Below are 24,190 nucleotides of genomic sequence, written 5' to 3' on the forward strand. Positions count from 1 at the left end.
AATGGTTGCTGAGTGAACTTGTGTTTTCCTCTAAGGCACCTGGAGTCCATTTAATGCTATGCAGATGAAATGCAAATCTGAGACTGTGCACATAATTCCACTATATTTTTGATGCTAGCTATGATTAACTCTGATAATTTTACTAAGTATTACTGATGGGGTAGCATTGTAAAATTCTTTGAATCAGTTTGAATGTAAAGCCCGACACTTGATTATGCTGCTGCGGCATGATCTTTCTGAAGCATAGGGACTTGATGATCATACTGGTGTTTGTTTTCAGGGTAGCACAGTGGTTAGTACTATTGCCTCAAAGTCAGAGACCAGATTTAATTCTGGGCTTGAGTGACTGCATATTCTCTGTCTGTCTGTCTCTCTGAATTTTCTCTGGCTGCTATGATTTCCTCTCTCAGTCCAAAGTTGTGCTGATTAGATGGATTGGCTATGCTAAATTGTCACTTGGTGTCCCAAGATGTATAGGTTAGGGGAATTAGTGGGGTATAATGTGAGATTATGGGGTTAAGGTCTGGGTAAACTCCCCTCTCGGACAGTCGGTGCAGACTTGATAGGCCAAATGGCAGCCTTCTGCACTGTAGGGATTCTAAGTGTAGATTTAATTTAGGGCATTCAAAAAATTGTGTGAACCTGGTGTATGTAGTTAATAACGCTTAAAACATGCCCTTAAGACCAGAAAAAAAAGACTGGGATGATGACTACTAGCTCCTGGTTACTGCTGTCAAAAACAACTGTAAAGATTATTTGAAAGTAGCTGTTCAGCATGATAATTCTATTGAGTCGTGGTGAAAATGCATTTCTTGTATAATTGAAGGGTTATCACTGTGCAGAATGAAGCCATTCAGTCTATCATTTTTGCATCAGCTCTTCATATGACCCTTTCACCTAATGCCATTCTCCTTCCTTCTCCCCAGAACCCTGCAGATTATTTCTTTTCAAATAGTCACTTCCTTTGGAATGCCTTGGTTAAACCTGCTTCCACCACATTTTCTCATTTCCCTGGGTTAAACAACACTTCAGCTGTGCATTCCAGACCCTAGCCACTCTGTGAAAAATGCTTTTTGCATCACTTTTGCTATTTTTATCAGTTGCTTTAAATCTTTTCTTTCTCATTCTTTGTCCTTTCACGAGATCCTTCCCCAATCTGCTCTCTCCAACCCCCTTGTGATTTTGAATACTTGTATCAAATCTCCTTTCAGCTGCCTTTCCCCCAAGGCAAAGAGCCCAAATTCTCCAATCTATCTTCATAACTAAAAATTTTCATCCTGGAATAATTCTCATAAACCACTTTTCAATGCTGTCCAATGCCTTCACGCTCTTCCTAAAATGTGGTACCTAGAACTGTATGCAACACTCCAGCTGACATCTAATTAGTATCTTATACAGCTTCAATGCAACCTCCTTACTCTTGCACTCTATGCCTCTATTAACAAGCCTATGGTACGGTGTGCTTTATCAACTGATTTCCCAATCTGTTCGAGAGCCTTTAATTTGTGTACGTATTCACCCAGGCCCCTATGCTTCTGCAACCCCTTTAGAGTAGTACCTTTTTTTATTTTGAACTGTCTGAATGTTCCTCTGATTTCTTTGCATTGAACTTGACCTGCCACCTATCCATTCTTTGCACCAGCTTGCCTGTCCTTTTGAAGTTCTGCATCTACAAATTTTAAACTTTCTGGCACATCAAGGTCTAGATCATTAATGTATGTCAGGAGAAGCAAGGGTCCCAATACTGACTGCTGGGGAACTCCACTACAAACTTTCCTCCAGTCCTTAACTATTACTCTTGGTTTCATGTTATTCACTCAATTTTCTATCCATGTTGCTACCGGCCCTCTTATTCCATAAGCAAATCTCCTGTACAGCACTATCAAGTGCCTTTTGGAAGTCCATGTACACCACGTCAACAACATTGCCCTTTTAAACCTCCTCTGTGACTTCAGGAAACTTAGTTTTTTCCTTAAATCCATGCTGGCACTCCACAATTAACATGCCTTTGTCCATGTCACTATCAATTTGATCGCAGATTATAGTTTGTCTAAGTTTTCCTATCACTGAAGTTAAACTGAATGGATTGCAGTTGCGGGGCTGATTGAACAAAGGCCACAATGATTGCAATTTCCAGCACCTCTGGCACCACCCTTGAGTCTGAGGAAGACTAAAAAGTTATCACCAATGCCTCTGCAATTTCCACTCGATTTCCATCCATATCCTTGGATGCACCTCATCTGGTCACAGTGCCTTGTCAGCTCTACAGACAGACCACCTCCATGCCAATTTTAAATCACCCTAGTGATTGAATGTCCTCTTTCTCCATGGACTAGGTTGTATCTTCTTTGGTAAAGACACGTGCAAAGTATTCATGTAATACTTCAGATGTGTAAATTCCCTTTTTGTCCCTAGTCAGCCCTCCAGCTCGTTTTTTGCCACCTTTTTGCTATTTGTCCCGAAAGAAGAATAGGATTACCTTTTATATAAGCTGCTTGCTTTTTCACTTCTCTGAACCTTCAGTATTTGTGATGTGGGTATGCCGGCGTTGGACTGGCGTAAACACAGTTAAAAAGTCTGACAACACCAGGTTTTAGTCCAACCTATTTATTTGATAATATACTCGCAAGCTTTCAGGTTAGCCCCTTCGTCAGGTGAATGGAGAGTTCTCCAGAACTCTCCATTCACCTGACGAAGGGGCTAACCCGAAAGCTTGCGAGTATATTATCAAATAAATAGGTTGGACTAAAACCTGGTGTTGTCAGACTTTTTACTGTCCTTCAGTATTTAGCATGGTCTTTGATTGTGTTCTCTAGCCAACACTTATCACAAGCACACCTTCTCTTTTTATCTTAGTTTTCTATCTTAATTGTTGTCCAGGGAGCTCTGGCTTTGTTTGTCTTACCTTTCATTTTGAATGAACACACCTTGACTGTGCCTGAACCATCCCTTTTATGAAGGTAGCCCATTGTTCAGCTGCCAGGAACACAAACTTGCCCTTGACTCATAAAAATGTGGAACAAACGGTCAAGTTTTTGTCAAAGCTGTTAATATGTCCAAATTAAGTGCGTTTTGCTGCTAAGAAATATTTTACCCACATTCTAGTAGCAGACTACAAACTGTTGCCCAGAAACCAGAGTTGTGATATGAATTGAAATTCCAAAGTGCCAATACCATTAGCATATTGGTAACAGTTGTGAATACTTTCAATAGAAATATAATTACCTTAAGGGCATAGAACAGCACAATAGGTTAATGAGCATCTAGAAGAAACTATTTAACATTGGCCTTGCCATTTATTGTTGTAATCTTTTGCTGGCTATTTAATGCCTTGTTTTAAATTTGAATTCCGCTATCTTCTACTCCATTTTTGTTTTGCCGTAAATGGCATGTTAATGCAAGCATTGGTTCCACACATCATGCTTTCTGATGGAGAATATTCTGTTGCATGCTCCAACTTCATGGAATTCCTATTTTTCATTTGTGTATAACTGATTATCTAACCTTGTTGCCACAGACATTCATCAGGAAGTAACAAATTTATTTTTCTCTTTTATTCCATACTGGAGAGATTTGAAAGGAAAATTTGCATTTTGAATGACATCTTTCACAACCTAAGGATGCCCCCAAAGCACTTTACAGCCAATTTAGTATGATTTGTGCCTTAGCTGCTTGAGGAAATGTGGCAAATAGGATGTGCAAACAAGCTCCCACAGACGGCAATATGATCTGTTTCGTGTTGATTAAGGGATACACGTTGACCAGGACATCAGTGACAACTCCCCAGCTCTTCCTCAAAATAATAGTGCCCACAGTATCTTTTACATTCACCTGAGAGCAGGTGTGGTCTTGCCTAATGTCTCATTCATAAGCTGGCATCTCTTTTCAGTACATTCAAGAGCATTAGATTTTTGTGCTTCTGTTTCTGAAGTGGCACTTGAACCCACAGTCTTCTAACTCGAGGTGAGAGTGCACTACTAACTTTTGAGACAGGGCTAACACAAAATAGACACTGAATTTGTAACCAGTTCTCCAAAAAGTAAGTCCCTTTCCTTATGCATGTGAACACACACATGCAATATTTAAGGAATGTTATGTTTCTAAGCTGTGGTTAGAAGACATCGGGCTGTTGGCTCGCTGCAAACATGACGATATTAGATGTTACAGACCATAAGATCATACTTGTGGAAATGGCCACAAAACCGATTTAAGATGGCTGCAGGTAAACATGTCATTATAGAAATGTAAATTGTGGACAATATTTGATTGTGTCCAATATTTAGTTAAACATGGAGCCGAATAAGGATACCTTGCAACTCTCTTATGTAAAATACTCAAAACCTAGCACTCCATGCAAGCTTTTGGCCTCCTGCTGGAACCCTGTTCTGTTGCTAGGGGTTGCATTTTGTCTAGTGCTCTTACAAAACACCTTGGCTGGGATGCTCTATTAAAAGGTGCAATATAAATGTAAGTTGTTGGTTCATTCAATTTGAATCATTGGTCTCCTGCACTGCAGGGATTCTTTCGGCCCATTAAGACTGCACCGACAACAATTCCACCTGGGTCCTATCCCCATTTCTCCACACATTCACCCTGTTAGTCCCCCAATACTAAGGGCAAATTAACATGGCCAATCAACCTAACTTGCACATATTTGGATTGTGGGAGGAAACCGGAGCATGCGGAGAAAACCCACGCAGACACGGGGAGAATGTGAAAACCTTGTACAGACAGTGACCCAAGCCGGGAATTGAGACTAGGTCCTGGCACTGTGAGGTAGCAGTGCTAGCCCCTGTGCCATATGCTGCCCTGCAATTTGGGTTGTGTACACGTACAGGGGCATTCCAGACAACTAAGAAGAATCCAGTTGTGGATTTCTCTGTGGCTTATTTTGGAGGTCATTAAACCTGATGAGTTCTTGAGCAAGTCAGAGACCTGGCTGAGAAATCTCACTGCATGTAGGTTTGTAATTTGGTAAGCAGCATGGCTGATCACAAGTAGTAAAATCTCTGCCATTCTTTTAAATCCCAACAATGCAATTTATAAATCATGAAAGTAATCTAATGCTGGAATACTATTATTCAGTTGATTTTTTTTCCAGTATGAATTGATCAGAAATTCAATATTTCAAACCAAAAATCTCTTGGCCTTTTGCTGCTAAGACCATCCATTCATTCTCACTTTTAAGATTAAACAGACAATTGTAAATTCAGCATCCTACTAATGAGCATACCATTTATTTGATACAAAATTGGCAGGCAACTCCATTTATGAATGGCATGTCCATAAATAGCTTTCTCTAACTTGTGCAGTTTTGCAGTGTATGGAAACCTGAGACTTTTTTTTAAAAACCTGTGCTTTAGTTTTCTGCACGTCAGAAACTGTGGATGAAGGTCTTGAAATAATTTGTTGGTTAGATCATGGAGAATTTGAAAACCTACTCCCTTAAGTAGGCCCCATCAGAGGACTAGACTGAATCACACTCATGCAAGACCCTAATAACAGTACTGTGGGATCAGATTACTGCCATATCCGATCTGCCAGTGCTGATCTATCAGCAGACAGGATTGCTGCACATGGTACAGAGCTGTAATATCTCCAAGCATCATTTAGTATTGTGGTCATGTTTATATTGACAGTGATTGTTAAGAGGATTTACTGCTTTCCTCAGACATTACGGAACAATCTTCACATGACCAATGCTTTGGTACTTTAACTTCAACTTGAAAGTACCAAAGCATTGGTTGTATGTCAGTGGCTTTAATTTATATATTTTAAAAGTTGGCATTCACGTAAGAAAACTCCTAGAGTGGAACAGGACCATATCCGTGCGTTTTCCCACATGCCCTTTTGTTCTGGAAGCTTCCATATGCTTTCTTTTAGCAGAATTTGGCACAATGCCAAAAGCATATTTGCATAATGTTAGTCATGCCAATGTTCTCCCAAGAAGTCAGAAGGAATCAAGAGTACTGTGGTACATAATATTTAAAGACAATACGTTACATGTGTATTGCACTTTCACATCTTAAGACCATTACAAAGCATTGTTGCCAGTTAATTATTTCAAGTGCTGTCATTTTTTTCTAGTGAAGCAACAGTTGAGTTTTGCACAGAAAAGTATCACAAATGGCACAAGGTAAATTCCTAGTTAATGTACATGGAGGCTCAATGAGGGTTAAATGTTGTTTATGGTGCCATGGCAGTGCTATGTCATTTTTAAATGCTGCCACTAAGTTTTATATTCCCCTGAACAGGCAAACTCAGTCGCTTGCATGTGGAAGAGACATGCTGATGTTATGAATTTCAATCTGCTTGCAATATTTTGAGTCTGGGTATTAGTTGAATGTTACTTGACAATCAATGTTCGTCACTGGCACGAGATTTAATTAAATGCTCATAGTAGAATCCTTGACCAAAAAAAACACACCTGGCAAAACTATCAGCTGCACATCATACTTTGACTTTGAAACCCACTGGTAACATTTTTATACTCCCTTTTGACTTGTGATCCACTGGTAGACTGCTGTACTTCACACATGAGTTTTGTACTAAATATGGCCGTCTTAATTTGAATTAATGGATTTAAAAGTTGCAAGATCTTGTACTAAAATCAGAAAAATTGTTCAGCTATGTTCTGTTTTAAGCTTCTGAAATGTTGCTCGCTCGCTTCCTTGCGTTCTCCTCTTCTACCGCTTCAGAGGAGGAGGTCCATCAAACTAGACCTGGCAATAAGGTGTTAAGAAATATGTTCAAAGGAGCATTGATTTGAGTGGATTATAGACTGCATTTCTTTCACTAATTCAAAAATGCCAGGAGGTTTAAAACTTGCAACCCGTATGTTGGCTGCTTATGTCATTTAAACGTGCACAGTGTAGTCATGAGTGATTTTAAGCCTTTGCATATCAGCAATTCTCTCTTTACTGCTACACTTCTCATAATTTGAGACTTAAATGTATGTTGAAGTGTCGTAATGACTAATTAAAAGGATGGCATCGGTGATTTTCTTCCTAAATATTGACATGTTTTGTACAAATAAGTTGTATATTCTGGATGTTAATAGTTAGCCTGTGGTTGTGTACTTCTCTTGTTGGAGTTGGACATCCATCAGTTATATTTAATACACATTGTCATTTTGTTTTCATTTAGTTCAGTCTAAACCCAACATGTCAACTGTACAGACTGTCACACAGACAACCGTGCCACCCTTGGCACCAGCACAGACGCAGCAGCCACCGCCATCCCAGCGGACACCCCAGGCCTCTCAGCCGCCACCACCACAGCCGCAGCTTCCTTCTGTATCGGTGCCAGCGCCCACACCCCAGTCATTTCCTCCTGCAACGCCTGACCTGATTGTCCAGCCACCCACAACGACCGTGTCGCCACATACATCGGCCCCCCCAATGCCGACCCTCACGCCAACGACAGTAATGACGACAGCATCACAGCCTTCAAAGGTAGATAACCTTTCAGTAGCTTCTCCCCTAGTTTTTGTTCCCTGTGTTGTTCTTTCTTTCAGGCTGTAATCTTTTGGGTCCAAATCTATATAGAGAAATCAGTACAATCTTTGATAAATATACACAGCCCCAACGTTTTTTAAAGTGTACTTGAGTATTTCTCGAATAGTGGACCAGCTGCTGGTTAAAAATAGGTTTTAACCAAGAACTTTGCCAAGTTTTTTTTGTAGTATTCCTGATTACCCACAATGGAAGACTAATCATTAGTGCTTCTGATCAGACATTGGGTTGAGTGAGAGGTCTAATGAAAATGGGAACATCAAAAAAAAATCAAGGCCAAAGTACTTCGCTAAGCTAAGAGTGTACTGTGAATTACTTCTGAGCAATTTCCCCATGGAATTCTCGGGAACCATGTCATTGTATTTTAAATTCCTTTTGCTGTATCTGACTTAGCATTGTTTGCATTTGAAACAATTTGTGAAAATTGTGAGCTTTTAAGACAATGTCTGTCCGCCAGGTGTGGTTATGGTTGACATCTGCTTTTGTCTTGGGTTGTGCTTCTAACTCATCAAAAGTTGACTTGTGATATCCTTCCTCTCCATGAAGCAGTCAGAATTTAGAAGCTTTCAGTTTTGTCACGAAAGAGGAATATTTTAAAGTAGAATGTTTGCTTCACCAGTCACAAGGATAAACTATATTAATATCTCCCCCCTTCAGGCTATTTCACATTATGCATTGTTTGGCTAATAATGTCTAGTAGGATGGCATGTTCAGGACTTAATATGCATTTTTTTCTCTCTCTCTCTCTCCAAGCATAAAAAGGGTGTGAAAAGGAAAGCTGACACAACAACTCCAACAACCAATGTTGCCGTGAAGAGTCGAGAGTCTTCTCCATTAATGACTGAACCCAAACCTGCAAAGATTCCATCTCGAAGTGGCAGACCTCCAAAACCGGCTAAGAAAGAAATGCCAGACTCCCAGCAGCAACATCTGGAGAAGGGTGGGGGTGGAGGTGGTGGGGTTGTAGGTAGTGGCGGTGGAAGTGTTGGGGTTGTGGTTGGCAGTGGAAAGGTTTCGGAACAGTTGAAGTACTGCACTGGCATTCTCAAGGAAATGTTCGCCAAGAAGCATGCAGCCTATGCCTGGCCCTTCTACAAACCTGTGGACGTAGAAGCCTTGGGACTCCACGATTATCACGACATTATTAAACATCCCATGGATCTCAGTACTATTAAAGTAAGCCAATACCTTACAGTCTCTTGTAGCTGTAACTTTAGGGCTTGGATTGTACAGCACCATTGAATCTGTCCTCTATTGATCCTTTTGAGGTCTGTTATATCTCATTGGTTCTTTAATGAAATACTAAGTGACACTTTACATTGTACGCCTTGAGACGTTATGCAGGCGTAGTCCCAAGCAAAGCCATCTTAAATTGCACCGGATGATGCCTTGATGTATCTTACAATACAGTGGTTTCTAAAGCGCATGTATGTAGTCTGTACAAAGACTAGATTGCACCCAGAAGGGTTTTGAATTCCTGTTACCTTTTGGCGTTGACCTCCACTGGTCTGAGGTCCTGTTCAGATTATTAAACTAATACTTAAAATTACTTAATGTTTATATTCGTCAGCAGAGGTTTATAAACGCATGATCTGAAATTGATAAAATTGAAGAGAGTAAGAATTTAAAATGAAAAGAACTACAAACTATCAGGTAATCACAGAGGCCAAGAGTTCCATTGTTTAACAACCAAGACAACCTTATTCACTCATGCAAAGTAATTGGATTAAGTGCAATTTTCAGTAAACTTTATGCATTGCATCAAGTGCCTTAGCAAGCGCTCCTAACCCCTGTTGACCCTAAATCTTAACTGAAAGTTGAACTGTTCGTGAATATTAAATTTGTATTTCAAGTTTGCCCACAAAAGAAATTGGTAAGTCACAAGTATGGTTTACTTTTGGTTCCCCATCCTAATTTTCTTTACCAAAGTAGGAATTTCCTCCCATTTTTTAATAAGTGCTTATAAAGAGAATATTGAACGGATGACTGCTGTGTGGGTTTTATTTCGACTTGAGAAGTTAAGCGCGACTGGCCACTTTGTAGTCAGTCTGGTTTGTGAAGCAGAAAAACTATCGTGTGATATCGTCTTACTGAGGGTTAATGATGAGCTACATCTAACATTGTCTTCATGTGTGTTTGTAAATGACAATCCGAGAATGATGCCCACAGTCTAGCCTTAGCCCTGATTCCAAATAAAAGCTGATTATTATCTGATTTCTCTCGGCACATGCCCTCCCTTTAGAAATGACAGGATGAGAAATGCATGAATTTGGAGTTCTGAATGTTATATATCAGCTGTAGTAAGTGAATCCTTTAGTGTTCAAAACCAAATAATACAATAGGTTAATCCCACTACTACTCACTAGGTTCACTTTGCGCACATCTGTAGCAAGATTGCAGTAGTTAAGTCATTACAGTATTTATTTACAATTTGATAAATGTAATATGCTTTCTCCATCTGCCTTATTAATGAGCTTGGTCATTTTTTTGCGTAGGTTGTTTGAGGCAATGAAGCATTAAATTGCTAACGGATTAGTATCTGAATCTAATGCAAATTTCATTTTGATGTCGACTCAAATCAACGTGTGTATTTGGAACAGTGCACTTGTGTGGCAGTGCAAAAGCTTTATTGAGCGGACGGTATTGGTTTGATTTATTCACTGCTCTTTGAATTTATTTTTAACCTTGCCCTTGATTCTATAACATTCCAAATCTTGGGAGGTGATGCTGAGTTCGAGTATGAGATTGAATCCAGGCATCTTTGCTAGTGTTCGGGTGAGATAACTGGTCTGTGTGACTAGCTAGGAAGTGCTTGGACTGGTGAGTCAAAAAACTGGGAGTCAATTGAAATAGGAGAAAGTCAGCAAAATTTAAAAAGTTTGAAGATTGCACTTGATTTCAGCAGCATCAAATTTATCAGCACAATCATGAAATTCCTTTGCACTAACAGTTTATTTAAGTAGTTCTGGTTTTACATTAAAGCATCAGCACTAAGCAGGTACGCATATATTTCCTTTACAAAAAAGGAGGATGCTACAAATGTCACAGGAAAGACAAAGGTAATGGGCAAATTGGATAAGGTGAAAAATAGATAACTAGGATGTGCTTAAGGTGGGTAGTTTTTAAAGTCAGCCAGTCTACTTACTTTGCCTTCAAAATTAATAGACAGTAGAATCAAATCAGTAAGGCATGGGAGTAACCATTTCAGCCTACTGCCACAATGCCAGAATAGGAAAACCATCTTAACACATTTGTGTTTGTGCATTTTAATATTTATGAAGCACTGGACATGATGTCATGAGGCCTAAATTCATGGGGGAAAATATCCACTTTATTTCCCCAGCCAACATCGCAGCCTTTAAATAATAGGTTTCACAGTGGTTAGCACTGCTGCCTCATGGTGCCAGGGATGCAGGTTCAATTCCAATCTTGGGCCATTGTCTGTGTGGGTTTCCTCAGAGTTCTCCAGGTTCCTTCCAAGATATGCGGGTTAGGTAGATTGGCCATGCTAAATTGACCCTAGTGTCAGGGGATTAGCAGGGTAAATATGTGGAGTTGCGGGAATAGGGCCTGGGTGGGATTGTGGTTGGTGCAGACTCGATGAGCCGAATGGCTGCCTCCTGTACTATAGGGATTCTACGATTCTAGTGAGCTTGTGGACAAAATTTTGCCACTGATTTATTACTGAAAATAAAAGATTTTTTGTTGAAGCTGTTTATCTTGCACTCATCAGAACATTCACAAAAATACAATCCAAGAGAAATCAACAAATTAGGCTGCATGACAAGAGTGTGCTGATTGATTGGCAAGTGGACTTTAATTGTCAGCGGTGTAGCCATGGAGAATGCACCAGTTGGTGGTGACTGACCGCTAATTGCTAAGCATTGTTTAAGTTAACTGTCAGCTGCCATCAACTGGTGTATTCTCCATGGCAACACATTTAACAATGTAAGACCACTTGCCAATCCGTGCATTCTTCTTGAACAGTACAAATTTGTATCTTTGCGGATGTCCTCAGGAGTGAAAGATAAATTGCTTCAACAAAAAATGTATTGTTTTCCTCAAGTTGTGTACTACCAAACAACTACTGATTTATGTCAACTGGAAAAGGCGAGATAGATTTTATTGGTTTTGAGGGCTGTATTACCTCCTGGAATTCCATCTGCCTTTAATTGAAGACACCTATTTGGGTTGACTGACCACATCCAATTCTATTTCTAATGTGTCGAAGTTTTACCAAGGTTCCAGGGAGCAATTTCTTCATATTTTTCCTCTACAAGAATGACAAACCTGGCAATGAGAGTATTACATTGGAATGTAATTGGATACTTGGAACAAATATCGTTTGAACCACTTGTGAAATTAAATAAATTAGTTTTTAGGCTGTTCTATTTCTGTTACGCAGCTTTTGAAATTGTAAATTTTCAACAGTTCAACAGGGGTTGAGAATAGATTTGAAGGTAAGTGTTACTAGGTCTCCGTTCTCCTTTCAGAAACTCATGTTGCATATTGCTGTCACAGCTTGAGCAACTTTCCCTAGATTTCCTAGTTACTTACGGATGTGAGTTTTGAGATGAATTTTTATGTTCGGTAGTTGTGTTTTTGTTAACCCACTAGCCATCCGTGTGCTACATAGTTAAACCCTTGGGGAAATTCTGAAAACATTATCAAGTGTTCTGACCACCAAACATGGCTGCAAGGGGTATGTTGACTATGGATCAGTTATGTGATTTATTCCCATGGCATTATTCATTTGGATTAATTGTGATTAAAAACCAAAAGGCTGCATTTTCACAAATTGAGAAAAATGAGCCATTTATTCATTGGAATCCCTCCAACGCAGAAGGAGACCATCCATCCCATTGACACTGACAGAGCATCACACCCAGTCCCCTCCAGTCACCATAACCCTGCACATTTACCAAGGCTAATCAATGGACAATTTAGCATGGCAAATCCACCTAACCTGCACATCTTGGGAGGAAATTGGAGCACCCAGAGAAATCCCACGCAGATACAGGGTGAACATGCAAACTCAACACAAATTGAATTGAACTCGGGTCCCTGGTGCTGTGAGGCAGCAGTGCTAACCACTGTGGGTGCTCGCTGATGCTTATTGTCTGCCTTTACTGGCATTGGTCTGAGATGACCTCAAATGCAGGACAATCAGATGGGTGAAGTGATTGCTGGTAGTCAGTGATTGTAACAAAGCTACTGGAACAGAACGTGAATAATATTTGATTGTTTGGGAACATCACTAAGATATTTAAAGGTCTTAAAATTGCAAGATTGCTGGAGAAGGTAGCTATCACTTTCATCGATTTAAAATGCACGTGTTTGTTAGTCAATGAATCTGCCAAAAAGAGCTACTGATCCTGTAATCATAAAACTCAAATCTATGAATAATTTAATTGTGGCATGGTAACATTATCTGTGCCATTACTGTTCTGTAGCAGACTGTAAATTCTGCGATAGCGACAATGCCAAACATAGCAAAAAAACTTCCATAGTTATCTCTCTGTTTCTGTTTCCATTCTTTCTTTTCTACTTTCCCTGAATACATACCCTTTTGATGCTTCTCGTTCTATCAAATGATTTGAGCCATATCTCCTGTGTTGCAGAGAATCCCAGTATAACCTTAAATGCATTAAGTACAGTAGATTTTTTTCTCTAATGAATTCTGGGTGAGAATTAGTGATAATATGGTTTTTTTACAGTTTGCTTTCATTAGATAATGCCACAATTAAGAAAATGGCATGAATACTTGAAACAGTTCACAGTGCAAGTATGTTATTTGTGAGCATCAAAATGTGTATTTGCAATAATCAAGTGCATGTAATTGAAAATTTAACTGATCTTACTCTACAATTAAAATTGTTTGCTTCCATTTATTTTTAAACTTGAACACCACAGATCTGCCATTTCACTTCAGTGTTGCAAGTCTTAATACCATACTGCAAGATATGAGCATTGCAGACTTATCACTGAGTGTAGCTTGTAGCTCTGTAGTTTGATTACATGGAATGATTTTCTTACTGGGCTTGTGTGAGAATGGTTTAACCAGCTGGATTGTGGTGTTGTTGAAGAGTGCTTTTATTGTGAGCCAGTCTCCTTTACAGCCTAGAAGTTTCAAATTTAAAACAAATGCAAATGCTTGCAACTTGCAGCTGTTTTACAAAGACAGCACAGACTTTGGGATACTACTTGGAGATGCTTTGATTTCATATCTTTGATCTCACTCAGTTCAGTGCTTTTTAGCTCTTCGTCTCTTGACTGCCTCTACACTATTTTGATCCTATTCTTGATGCCTCTGCTTTCAATGCTCCTCCCTCGAGGTGCTTTTGGCTTGCTTTTGTGGTGAACAAAATGGCAAGGCTGTTGTGCCATTTAAATCTTGTGTGAGATGAGAAGACTAGAGAATTAACTGCTAAGGTCCTCAAAATCATTAATGAATTAATATCATGCCTTGCATTTTTTAAAATCTTTTTTCATTTATATAATCACAACCCATTGCAGAGAGTTGAGGGTTAAATTTGAAATTTGGTTATTTCAGGAGCAATTACTTGGACTTTGGTGAAGTCTGAAAAAGGATGTTCTTGTACAACACAGAGGCCATTTGATCCATTGTTCTTGTGTTGGCTTTTTATAAAACATTGATTTGCTGCATGTGGAAGGTGATGTTAATAGCCTCACCTGTGATGGAGAATGTTGAAATGACTGAAGTGTAATAGAGTACAATTCAGACCAGATATGAGTCTAGGTGGAGGAATAGTACAGAAGTGAAGTGAAACTTGGGAGAGTGGGAGTGTGTTTTAAGCTGTACGATAAACTGAATCTTCACGTGATTCAGGAATCAAAAAATGAGAAAGGAGAGGGGTTAGAGTAAACGTACACACCATCAACCCAGCAGATGCTGGAATAAAAGACTGGAGTGTTTTGCTAACTTGGACTTTGTCATTTACGCATATTCATTCTGGGAGATGAAGCACTCTGAAGCTTTTTTGGATTTCATTTAGGCTTTACATTGGAAGTTGTATCGTATTTTGAAGGTTCACATGGTTGTCTGTTGATTCTGAAATATAGTCTTTCAGATGTTTGAAGTTGTGAGCTGGATTGATAGTTTACTTACGAAATCAAGTGGCGTTTACTTGGTAATTTTCTATAATGCCCCAATGTTGCCGACTTGTGCGTCTCAGCTTAATTTGGAACAAATGATCCATCACTAAATTATTTCATAATTGTATATTTGTTTGAGATCTACTTATAAGTAAAATGTTGCTTTGAGCAATTTTGCCAGCCAGTAATGACATGACTGTGCCAAGTATAACTATCAACCGTGCTGGCCAATGAATAACATAACCCAAACTTTAAAAAAATCTTAATTCACTTTTTAAAATCTATTACTTTCTAGTAGTCCTATTGGCTAACCACAACCATTTCACAGGCCCTTTGTGCCTCCATGGAATTAATCATTCCACATTTTATATCAATAACAATGTGCTCAGTTGTTCAGAAATACAGACAGGATATTTAAATGTGGGTATTTAATGGAGTCCATGTCTCTGTACTGGGAATTTCTACTTTCTGAAGATAAACTGCTATTGCATCACTCTAATTTGCTATGTGCAAATTGGCTGAATCGTTTACGACATTACTACAATTACTACGCTTCAAGAGACCTTAATTGGTTGTAAAGTGATTTGGGATATCCTGAAGTCTGGAACAATGCACTAAAAATACAAGGCTTTCTTCAGAGCCTTGTTTTCAATTTTTGATGAAGCAGGGCAGCATGTGCTGCCTTTTATGAAGGGAAAGGTGGTAAACCAACATCGGGACTTGAGAGGCAAGAAAGGGATATCGAAAAGAGGGGAAGGCATAGAATAGGTAATTGTTCATAACTTTTGTCAGCTGGGGACCTGCAAGTAGCACTGGGAGATGCATAAATATCACTTCTGTTCTCGGACAGGTCTTTGTTATGTAGCTTGAAAATTAATGTTCCATGCAGCATTGAATTATCAGATTATACCTGCAAGGGAAGGCTGTAAAGACCTTGTATTAACATTTTAGGAACATGTGGGTGTCATTAGCAAACATTGTGCTTCATTTGGGAGAAGGAAGAGGTAGTTAGTTGTAGTTCATGAAGCTAAGTAGAATTTCTTTGGGTGTGGGAGGAGGGGAAGGGACCATTGTTCTAGAGCCTTTCGTTCTGTGTTTCAAAACATTGAGACTATGAAGAGCACTGAAGCAGTAAAATGGGTTAATTGAAGTGAGACTTTTGCATAATGCACTTTGTATGAACTTTAGGGAAAGACACCGTTGGATATTTCTAGATATGCGAGGAGAGGAATACTGGGGTAGTATTGAGAGAATCTTGTTTTGTGCATTTCTGTCTGCTGTTTGTGGAGCTAATTTGTATAAAGAGATACAGTTTTTACATTTCAAATTAGAACCATATTCTCTACTGAAGAATGCAGTGCTTAAAAAGCCTTAAAAATATTGAGTCAGCAGCATGCTGTTTTGTGCTATATTGTCACTATCTGAAAGGATTCAGTCAGATCATGCGATTAGAATCAGATGTACAGCTCAGAAGCAGACCCTTTGGCCCAATTCGTCCATGCCAACCAGATTTCCTTAACTGAACTAGTCCCCTTTGCCTGCGTTTGGTCCATATCCCACTTAAACCTTTCCCATCCATGTATTTGACCTATGCTGTTGCTCTGGAATTGTAGATCCTTGTTGGGTACACTGATTCTAATAGTTTTGATATAGTTAAATTCCAGCCTACAGTTGAGGACCCGTTGCCTAGATCTTAACTCTAAGTTCCCCCTCCAGAATTTTTTGTGACTGTCTTTTTGATTGGAAATCATTCCCTTGTCCCAACAGTATTGATAAAAGGCACTTTAAAATATTTAATAGTTTTTAAATGATTTGCTTACAATTCACAAAACATCTTATGAGTATTGACATTCCTCCTGTCTTGCTTCTAGTCAAAAATGGACAACAGACAGTATGGTGACGCTCAAGAATTTGCAGCAGATGTTCGGTTGATGTTCTCCAATTGTTACAAATATAATCCTCCTGATCATGAGGTGGTGGCCATGGCAAGAAAACTGCAGGTTGGTATCTGGTTCTGAAAGAGATGAATTGCAATGAATTTGTCCATTGGTCTGTAAAGCCTGCTAGTTAATCCGTCTTCAAGATGCTCTATAAATGTAAATTGTTTAAAGATAACTGGTTTGATAGAATGAAGGTAACTCTGCTAATTCTTTGTTGTGAATTCACATTCTTGAGTTGAAAAAAAAATTAATGATTTTGGAAGTTGAAGTATCGATATAGACTCAGTGATCACACTCATGCTGCTGTGATGGAAGGTTCATGATACCATCCGGAGACTCAAGTTGACAACCCAAAGACTTTAGATTGATAGTTCGTACTGACACCCACCTCCATTGTAAGAGATGCCATCTTTCAGATCATAGATTGGTGACTTCAACAATCCACTTAGTTGGACTTAAAATCTCACGTTTCTATTCAAAGAGAAACAAGAATACCTAGCCAACAATTTTTCCTCCATTAATACCATTCAAAGTCTATCTTATTGTTGTAGGTAGAATGTTACTTTGTGCAAATTGCTCTTTTTACCTGTATTCTCTGTTTGCTCTTTTAAAAAAACAAATGGCTTGGTTGCAAAGCACTTTGGGAGATCCTGAGGATGTGAACGATGACAAATAAATGTATCTTCACACATTGAATCATTGTAAATGAAAGTGTAAGTTAATTATGATGAATTACTACCTGCTATTTTTCTGGAGACAGTGGAAGATGGTGTTTGTTTCTGCTTATGCTACAGTAAGAGCTGTGAAAAGGGGACACTAGTAAAACACTATTAAGGAACTGGGAATCAAAAGTCGTAAAGAATGATTGAAAATTGTGTTAACTGAAAAAGAAATGGTTGAGGATCATTCTAATAGGATATTAAAAGTATGAAAGATAAATAGTGACAGATTATTTCCACTGGCCAATTGGTAACAAATGAGCAAGAGGGATCGTTGAGATTATTGTGATGTGGAATGTAAGAACTATAAAGTGAAGCGTATTTGAAAAGGAAGAATTTAAAATTATATGGGAAAGCAATAGGGAACTTGGGTTAGAACACAAGCCCAGTTGATGATCACCCACTAAAATAAGCACAATGCAGTGAATAGTTTCCTTTTAGTATAACTGTTATGATTACTTCTTGTGCAAGCAATCATTAAGGAAGACATAAAACTGAATGAGAGACAGTACTTAAGGCAACATCACCCTACATTAAATTCACATGTTTTAGAGCTTCAACAGTCTTCCATATATTCAGGCTAGGAAAACCTGGATAGCAATTAGCTTTCCAAACTGCTTTTCTAAACTAACTGGTACTAAGTCTCCAATTAAGAGATAATTTGCACCAGTGTGCTCACTGCAACCTTTGTTTCACCAACTTACAGCTCCACAACCTTCTGTTTGAAGTGGGGTGCGAAGAGAGGGGCAATTACTTGATCCCTGCAGTTGTGGAGGTTGCATGTTGGCTCACGTTAGTAAAACACTAAAAAGGATTTTGTTTTAACTTGGCACAGGACGTGCTCCCAACCACAGGAAGCAGAGGGTACCTCTACTGACAAGCGAACCTCTCAAGGAAGTGATATTGGCAGGCTCAACTTGCTGTCTAGTTTCTTTTTGCTTGTGTGAGAAAATGCTTCACCTTGACATCTTAAGTTGAGGATTTGTTGGGTGGTAAATGATGAATTTGAAGAGCAGTTTACTTGCTATGTGGTGATAATGTGGTCAAGGCTTAATACCAATGTGTTGAATTGTGAATCACTTTGTCACCCTTTTATATATGGTGTATAAAAAAGCTGCATTCCCGAATGCAACCTTGTAGACCAAAACACATCGAGGAGACAGAAGTATGCTTTCATATTTTTGGAATTTTTGTTTCTTTCCAGGATGTGTTTGAGATGCGTTTTGCAAAAATGCCAGATGAGCCTGTTGAACCAGTTGTTCCATCTCCTCCTCCCGTGCCGCCTCCGACCAACCAGGTGTCGTCCTCGTCCTCGAGTGACAGCAGCAGTGACAGTTCTTCTGATAGTGACAGTAGCACAGATGATTCTGAGGAGGAGCGGGCGCAGAGGCTAGCTGAGCTTCAAGAACAGGTACTACTCAAGGTGTAGAAATAAAGCGATTGCAGGTAGATTTTCATACCTGGCATTCACCATACCTGTATGTTTATTTTAGGCAGGTGAATGTACAGAAAATAAACAGCTGTGAAATAATTTCCTAATGGTGAATGAGTGACAATTTTTTGTGTAAATCGAGGAATTTTTAATAACTGCAAAGTACAATGATCGCTGTTAGCAGCACATATTCTTATGATTATATTGTTAACGATCAATGAATGTTCTCAGATCAAGCTTTGATAAAAGACTCAAATTCTGAATACTTTTTCTCCCTAAAATGTATGTATACCTTTACAATAACAACTATTCCGCAGGTTAAAAGTGCCGTTGCATCCGGTGTTTATGAACTATTTGAAATTGGCTCTCTGTGCTAGCTGAATTATTGATAGCATTGCCTATTTGACACTCCATTATTTTCTGCATGTTTCTAATTCCCTTCCCAGCTGATTACTCTGGATGTTTTGACCTTTTAGCGCAGGGTGCTGGAATGTTCATGTGGAAATGCTGTCTTCACCTGCAAGTACTGTACTCTAAATTTGAGGCAACTTCATTTTTTCTATTCATCCCACACCTTTGCCTGATTTAGCAAGGGCTCCCCACACTTGCTTGGATTGCACAGTGCTACAAACAAATTGTGACACAGTAATGGGCATGTAAAAAGTCGCACAATACCAGGTTAAAGTCCAACAGTAATAGGCCATGCAGCTCAACTAATGAGCATTGCTGTTTAACCGCACACAGCAATGATGTCCCTGATCACTTCTCCCTGCTCTGTTTCATTTATAATCCTTTCATGTCGACTTTTTCTCATACCACCATTGAAACCCAACTTTTATTTGATTGGTTCTTAAAAGTTTGGAGTCAAACGTATCTGTAACTTCAATTTTTTTTGACTGTTCTGTCAGCATCTTTTGATTCCAATCCTTATTCTCATACACTGTTTTCCATAAATCTGCTTTTTATGATAGTATTTAAAACATTATCCCTAACAGCCTGAATTTATTGTAGTCAAGGATGGGACACTGGATTGTACCCATGGAAAACTGTCCAAGAACAAATGTTAAGACTAGGCCAAACACATTTTTGATCTAATTCCTATTTATATAATTGATTACAGCTTAAATATATTGTTGGGTTCTATCAAATTTGATCAAATGTACAATTGGAATAATTATGGGCTTGAAACCCATTTGCATTGAGTTATTTCCCCCTCAGGGCTTTGATATTAAGAAAAGAGCTTCATACATTCAGCGTGTTGCTACGAAGGCCAGCATGTAATGTCCATCCCAAAGGTGGTGATGAGCTGTCACCTTGAACCACAGCAGTTCATGTGGTGTAGGTATTCTCACCATGCTGTTAGGGAGGAAGTTCCAGGATTTTGACCCATTGACAGGTGAAGAAACAATATATAGTTCAAACTTGGGATCACGTGTGGCTTGGGAACTTACAGGTGGTAGTGTTCCGATGCGTACACTGCCCTTATCCTTTGAGATGGAAGAGGTCACGGGGTGAACAGTGCTTTTGAAGAAGACATGGAGAATTGCTGCAGAGCATCTTGTACATCATACAGCTCCTGACCCTGTTTGTGGTAGTTAGGATATCCATCAAGTGACTTTCTGCTTTGGTGTCATGCTTCTAGTTTTTGGAGCTACGCTCATCTAACAAGTGGAGTATTCCATTACATTCCTGACTTGCAGATGGTGGACAGACTTTGGAGAGTCAGGAAATGAGTTTCTTATGAATTCCCATCCTCTGACTTGCTCTTATAGCCGCAGTATTTAATATGGGTGGTCTAGTTAGCTTTCTGGTCAGTGGTGATACCAGGAGTTTGGTGGAGATTCAACATTGTAATGCCATTGAACATCATGAGGAGATGGTTAGATTCTCTCTTGTTGGAAATGCTAGTTGTCTGGCACTTGGGGCATGAATGTCACTTGCCACTCCTCCCCAGTCTGAATGTTGTCCAGATCTTGCTGTACGTAAGGCATGCAGTACCTCCATCTAAGGAATTTTGAATGGTACTAAAACTGAAATTATTAGCAAACAGCCCTATTTCTGACCTTGCATTGGAACGAAATTTATGAAGCAGCCCAGCACACCACTCTGAGGGACTCTATGATGACAGCTACAACCATCTTCCTTTGTGCAAAGTATGACTCCAGTTATTGGAATGATTTCTCCCTGATTTCCATTTTGATGGGATTCTTTGATGTTGCACTCACCAAATGCAGCCTCGATGTCAAGAGTAGTAACTTCCATCTCACTCCTGGAATTCAGTTCCATTTGCCCAATGGATAAAAGCTATAATGAGACATGAAGTGTAATTATCAAATTGTAGTTGAAAACAAAATGAACGTGGGGCTAGATGGTGAATTGAAGTTTGGAGCTGATTTGATTCATTACATCCAATCCTACTGGACTCTCAAATAATTGTGAAATCTCCCTTCCAACTAAGCAGAGGTCAATTGGTCAGAAAAACTTTGCTGAACTCATGGTGGCAGAATAGTAGAAATGTTTTGGAACACTTCAGAAAGTTTCCTACCTGCGCTATAAAGTAGCTGTGTCCTTTTCATACTGCCAAAATTCTCTAATCTTGAATAATTTTTGTTGCTAATCTAAATGACATTCAAATACCTTAAAATCACAGAAAACAAGTTATAGTTGCAGTTTATTTATTAGTGTCACAGGTAAGGCTTACGTTAACACTGCAATGAAGTTACTGTGAAAATCCCCTAGTCATCACACTTCGGCACCTGTTTGGGTACACTGAAGGAGAATTTAGCGTGGCCAATGCACCTAATCAGCGCATCTTTCAGAATGTGGGCGGAAACCAAAGGAAACACATGCAGACAAGGGGAGAACGTGCAAACACCACATAGACATTAACCCAAGCTGGGAATCAAACCCGGGTCCCTGGCACTGAGGCAACAGTGCTCGTCGCTATGCCGTGCCATATATTGCTTTAAAATTTTTTTTAAGAGGACAATCTCTATGCATGATGGCCGACTTCATGTGGGCTAATTTTGTGCATAGCATCTTGCAATTACATCAGATTAATTGAATGGAAACAAAATGGTTGAATTTACATGGAAAGCATTTTTAAATTTTATGCTGAGTCACCATATTGACTGAACTTCCCACTGCAATTCATTGGTTAAAAGTTTGGCGGTTTCTTTAGCCTTGGTAAGATCATTTGGAGTCCAAAGTGGTGGCATTCAATGCAGGTTATCAATGCCCCAGTATTGATATTGTTGATATCCATCATGAACAATGTAATACACCTGGGCCTCTTCTTCTCTTCTAATCTAAACTGCAATCTTAGGGACTGCTTTGAGCTCAGAATTCAAGCAGCCTTGATTTTATCCACTCTGCTGGAGAACAAATTATCAATAATTGTCATCTTGAAATGTGTAGAAACTGATGTACGATTTTAACTTTGGTTGAGATACTTTCTGCATCTGCTGCCCTTTTTAGACTAAATTTCTGCCGAGTGTTTTTAATCATGAGTGACTTGAGCTGATAGTTGTGTGTTTGTGACTTAAGGTTAAAACTGTGGACACAAAATATTGCATTTTACTCAAAGGTCAAATCCTCTGCTTATTCTCACGTCCACGCTTCTCTTTATGAATAAATCCATCTTGAAACTTTGCAACATGGGTGGTGACATTTTGGTGCCATCCCACTTGATGAGGCATTTAATTGTAGTCTATCTTTTGTGATAGCAATGGTTGACCACATTTAATCTTGAATATGTACTAATCCAGTGGAGCACATGAATGTGTCCACCTAAGAATAGTTATTAACTTGGATGTTTGGCCTCAATTTTATTTGTCCAATGGGATGAAGGCAAGTTATGGCAGTCAAGGGCAAAGCCAGATACAATGTTAGAGGCTGGCCGTCTTAGCTAGAGAACAGGTAAGAATGCTTAGCAACAGTCCCTAATTGTGTAAGTAAATTGCAGTTTTTAACATTGATGCGCTGAATGGTGCTTATGGAATGACTTGATGGCATTTATTCTGAGAAGCTAACGGAATAAGTGCAGTACTCCTGAGAACTACAAAGATTAGCTATCTTATCTGAAAAGTGTTGAATTAAATGATAGCAGACATTCGGGATTTTTTGCTTTGTCACATATTAAATGTTGAATATGCAAAGAGGAAATGGTATCCCTTGTACACGCCTTATGGTAGGGAGATGATATTAGAGCAGTTCTTTTGACCAAGCCATTGCAGAAATGTACTGTGTCGTTGTGAGCATGAGAGAGTATTGTAGGAGGTGTTCTGCTTTGCATTTGATCTGTGTCATAACTGACCTTTGCAATGCTTGATAATGTCAGAGTACAAATTGTTTTATTTTTTTTTAAAAAAGTATTTCTTAGCCCCCTTGACCTTTGTGTGGATTTGTACCCATCGATTCCCAGCAGATAAATGTGAAACAACAGCTGTGTTATGGCAAGTGCATGCAAACTGTTTCACGTGGGTTCGGCATTGGTTCAAGGGAACTGTAATTAAGTCTGATGAGCATAATTTTGTACCACACAGTTGAAAGCGGTGCATGAGCAGCTGGCTGCCCTCTCCCAACCACAACTGTCAAAACCAAAGAAAAAGGAAAAGGACAAGAAAGAAGAGAAAAAGAAAGAGAAGGAAAAAGACAAGAAGGAGGAAAAGAAAAAGAAAGAGGATGTGGAGGAAAAGAAGAAGAGCAAAGTTAAGGAGCAACAGCCAAAAAAATCAAAGAAGAACAATGCAAATACCAGGTAATTCTGTTCACTTAACCGGTTACACATTTAGGAAAAACTTTAAATATTGGTTAACTCAAAATCAAACTTTTGTCAACTGTACAGTTTTCTGCTTCAGTAGTCTACAAATTGCATTATTCCCATTCAAGGGGAGAGCAGTATTTATGGATATTGCCCTTTTTAATTTTTAATGCAAGTTCTTTGAGAGCTAATTGATGTAGAAAACATGCTCTCCACCCACGGTTTTGTGAAGCCTGTTAACATGTACAGTTTTCAGTCCATAATCTGTCTGCTTTGGCCAACTGGTAGTGCATCAGTTGAGTTCTGAACTCTGGTTCATATTCTGCCAACTTTGCTGCTTTCTAATGCATATGGCTGTTCCAAGGGAAGAAACTGGTACTAAACTCAGTGTGGAAGTTCCTGACACCAGTTGCCTTTCTGCAGTAAAATATCAGTTGCGATTCATTCCATGTTCTGAAACAGTTGAGGTTTTCATCCTTTTACCTCCTAGTCAGGTGTGCGCATGAGGCATTGGTTGCTTGTGGGTACCACCATTAAAGGATGAATCATGTCTGCAGAGGAAACTTTCAGACTCTTGGGGTAGAGGTGCTTGGTGTGGTCTCAGTTTGACCCTGATACCTATGTTGGATTGTTAACTGAAGATGTTGCAGTAGAGACACCTGGATATGCAGAATTCAGCCGTGATCCAAACAGCTACATTCACAATG

At 39.2% G+C, this 24,190-nt stretch overlaps 1 protein-coding gene across 4 annotated transcripts in view; it reads left to right on the forward strand.

The window, feature by feature from the left end:
* LOC145360983 (bromodomain-containing protein 4-like) overlaps positions 1–24,190 on the forward strand; it is a 157,797-nt gene that overhangs the window by 71,874 nt on the left and 61,733 nt on the right. For all 4 annotated transcript variants that reach the window (XM_080216498.1, XM_080216496.1, XM_080216497.1 and 1 more), the window contains exons 5-9: positions 7,147–7,454; positions 8,268–8,690; positions 16,502–16,630; positions 18,494–18,700; positions 23,266–23,480. In XM_080216498.1, coding sequence (XP_080072624.1) covers positions 7,147–7,454; positions 8,268–8,690; positions 16,502–16,630; positions 18,494–18,700; positions 23,266–23,480 — 1,282 coding nt within the window. The remainder of the gene's footprint in view (positions 1–7,146; positions 7,455–8,267; positions 8,691–16,501; positions 16,631–18,493; positions 18,701–23,265; positions 23,481–24,190) is intronic.

This window comes from Carcharhinus amblyrhynchos, chromosome 33 (assembly GCF_965287045.1).
Source record: "Carcharhinus amblyrhynchos chromosome 33, sCarAmb.v2.hapA, whole genome shotgun sequence".
Classification (NCBI taxonomy): Eukaryota; Metazoa; Chordata; class Chondrichthyes; order Carcharhiniformes; family Carcharhinidae; genus Carcharhinus; species Carcharhinus amblyrhynchos.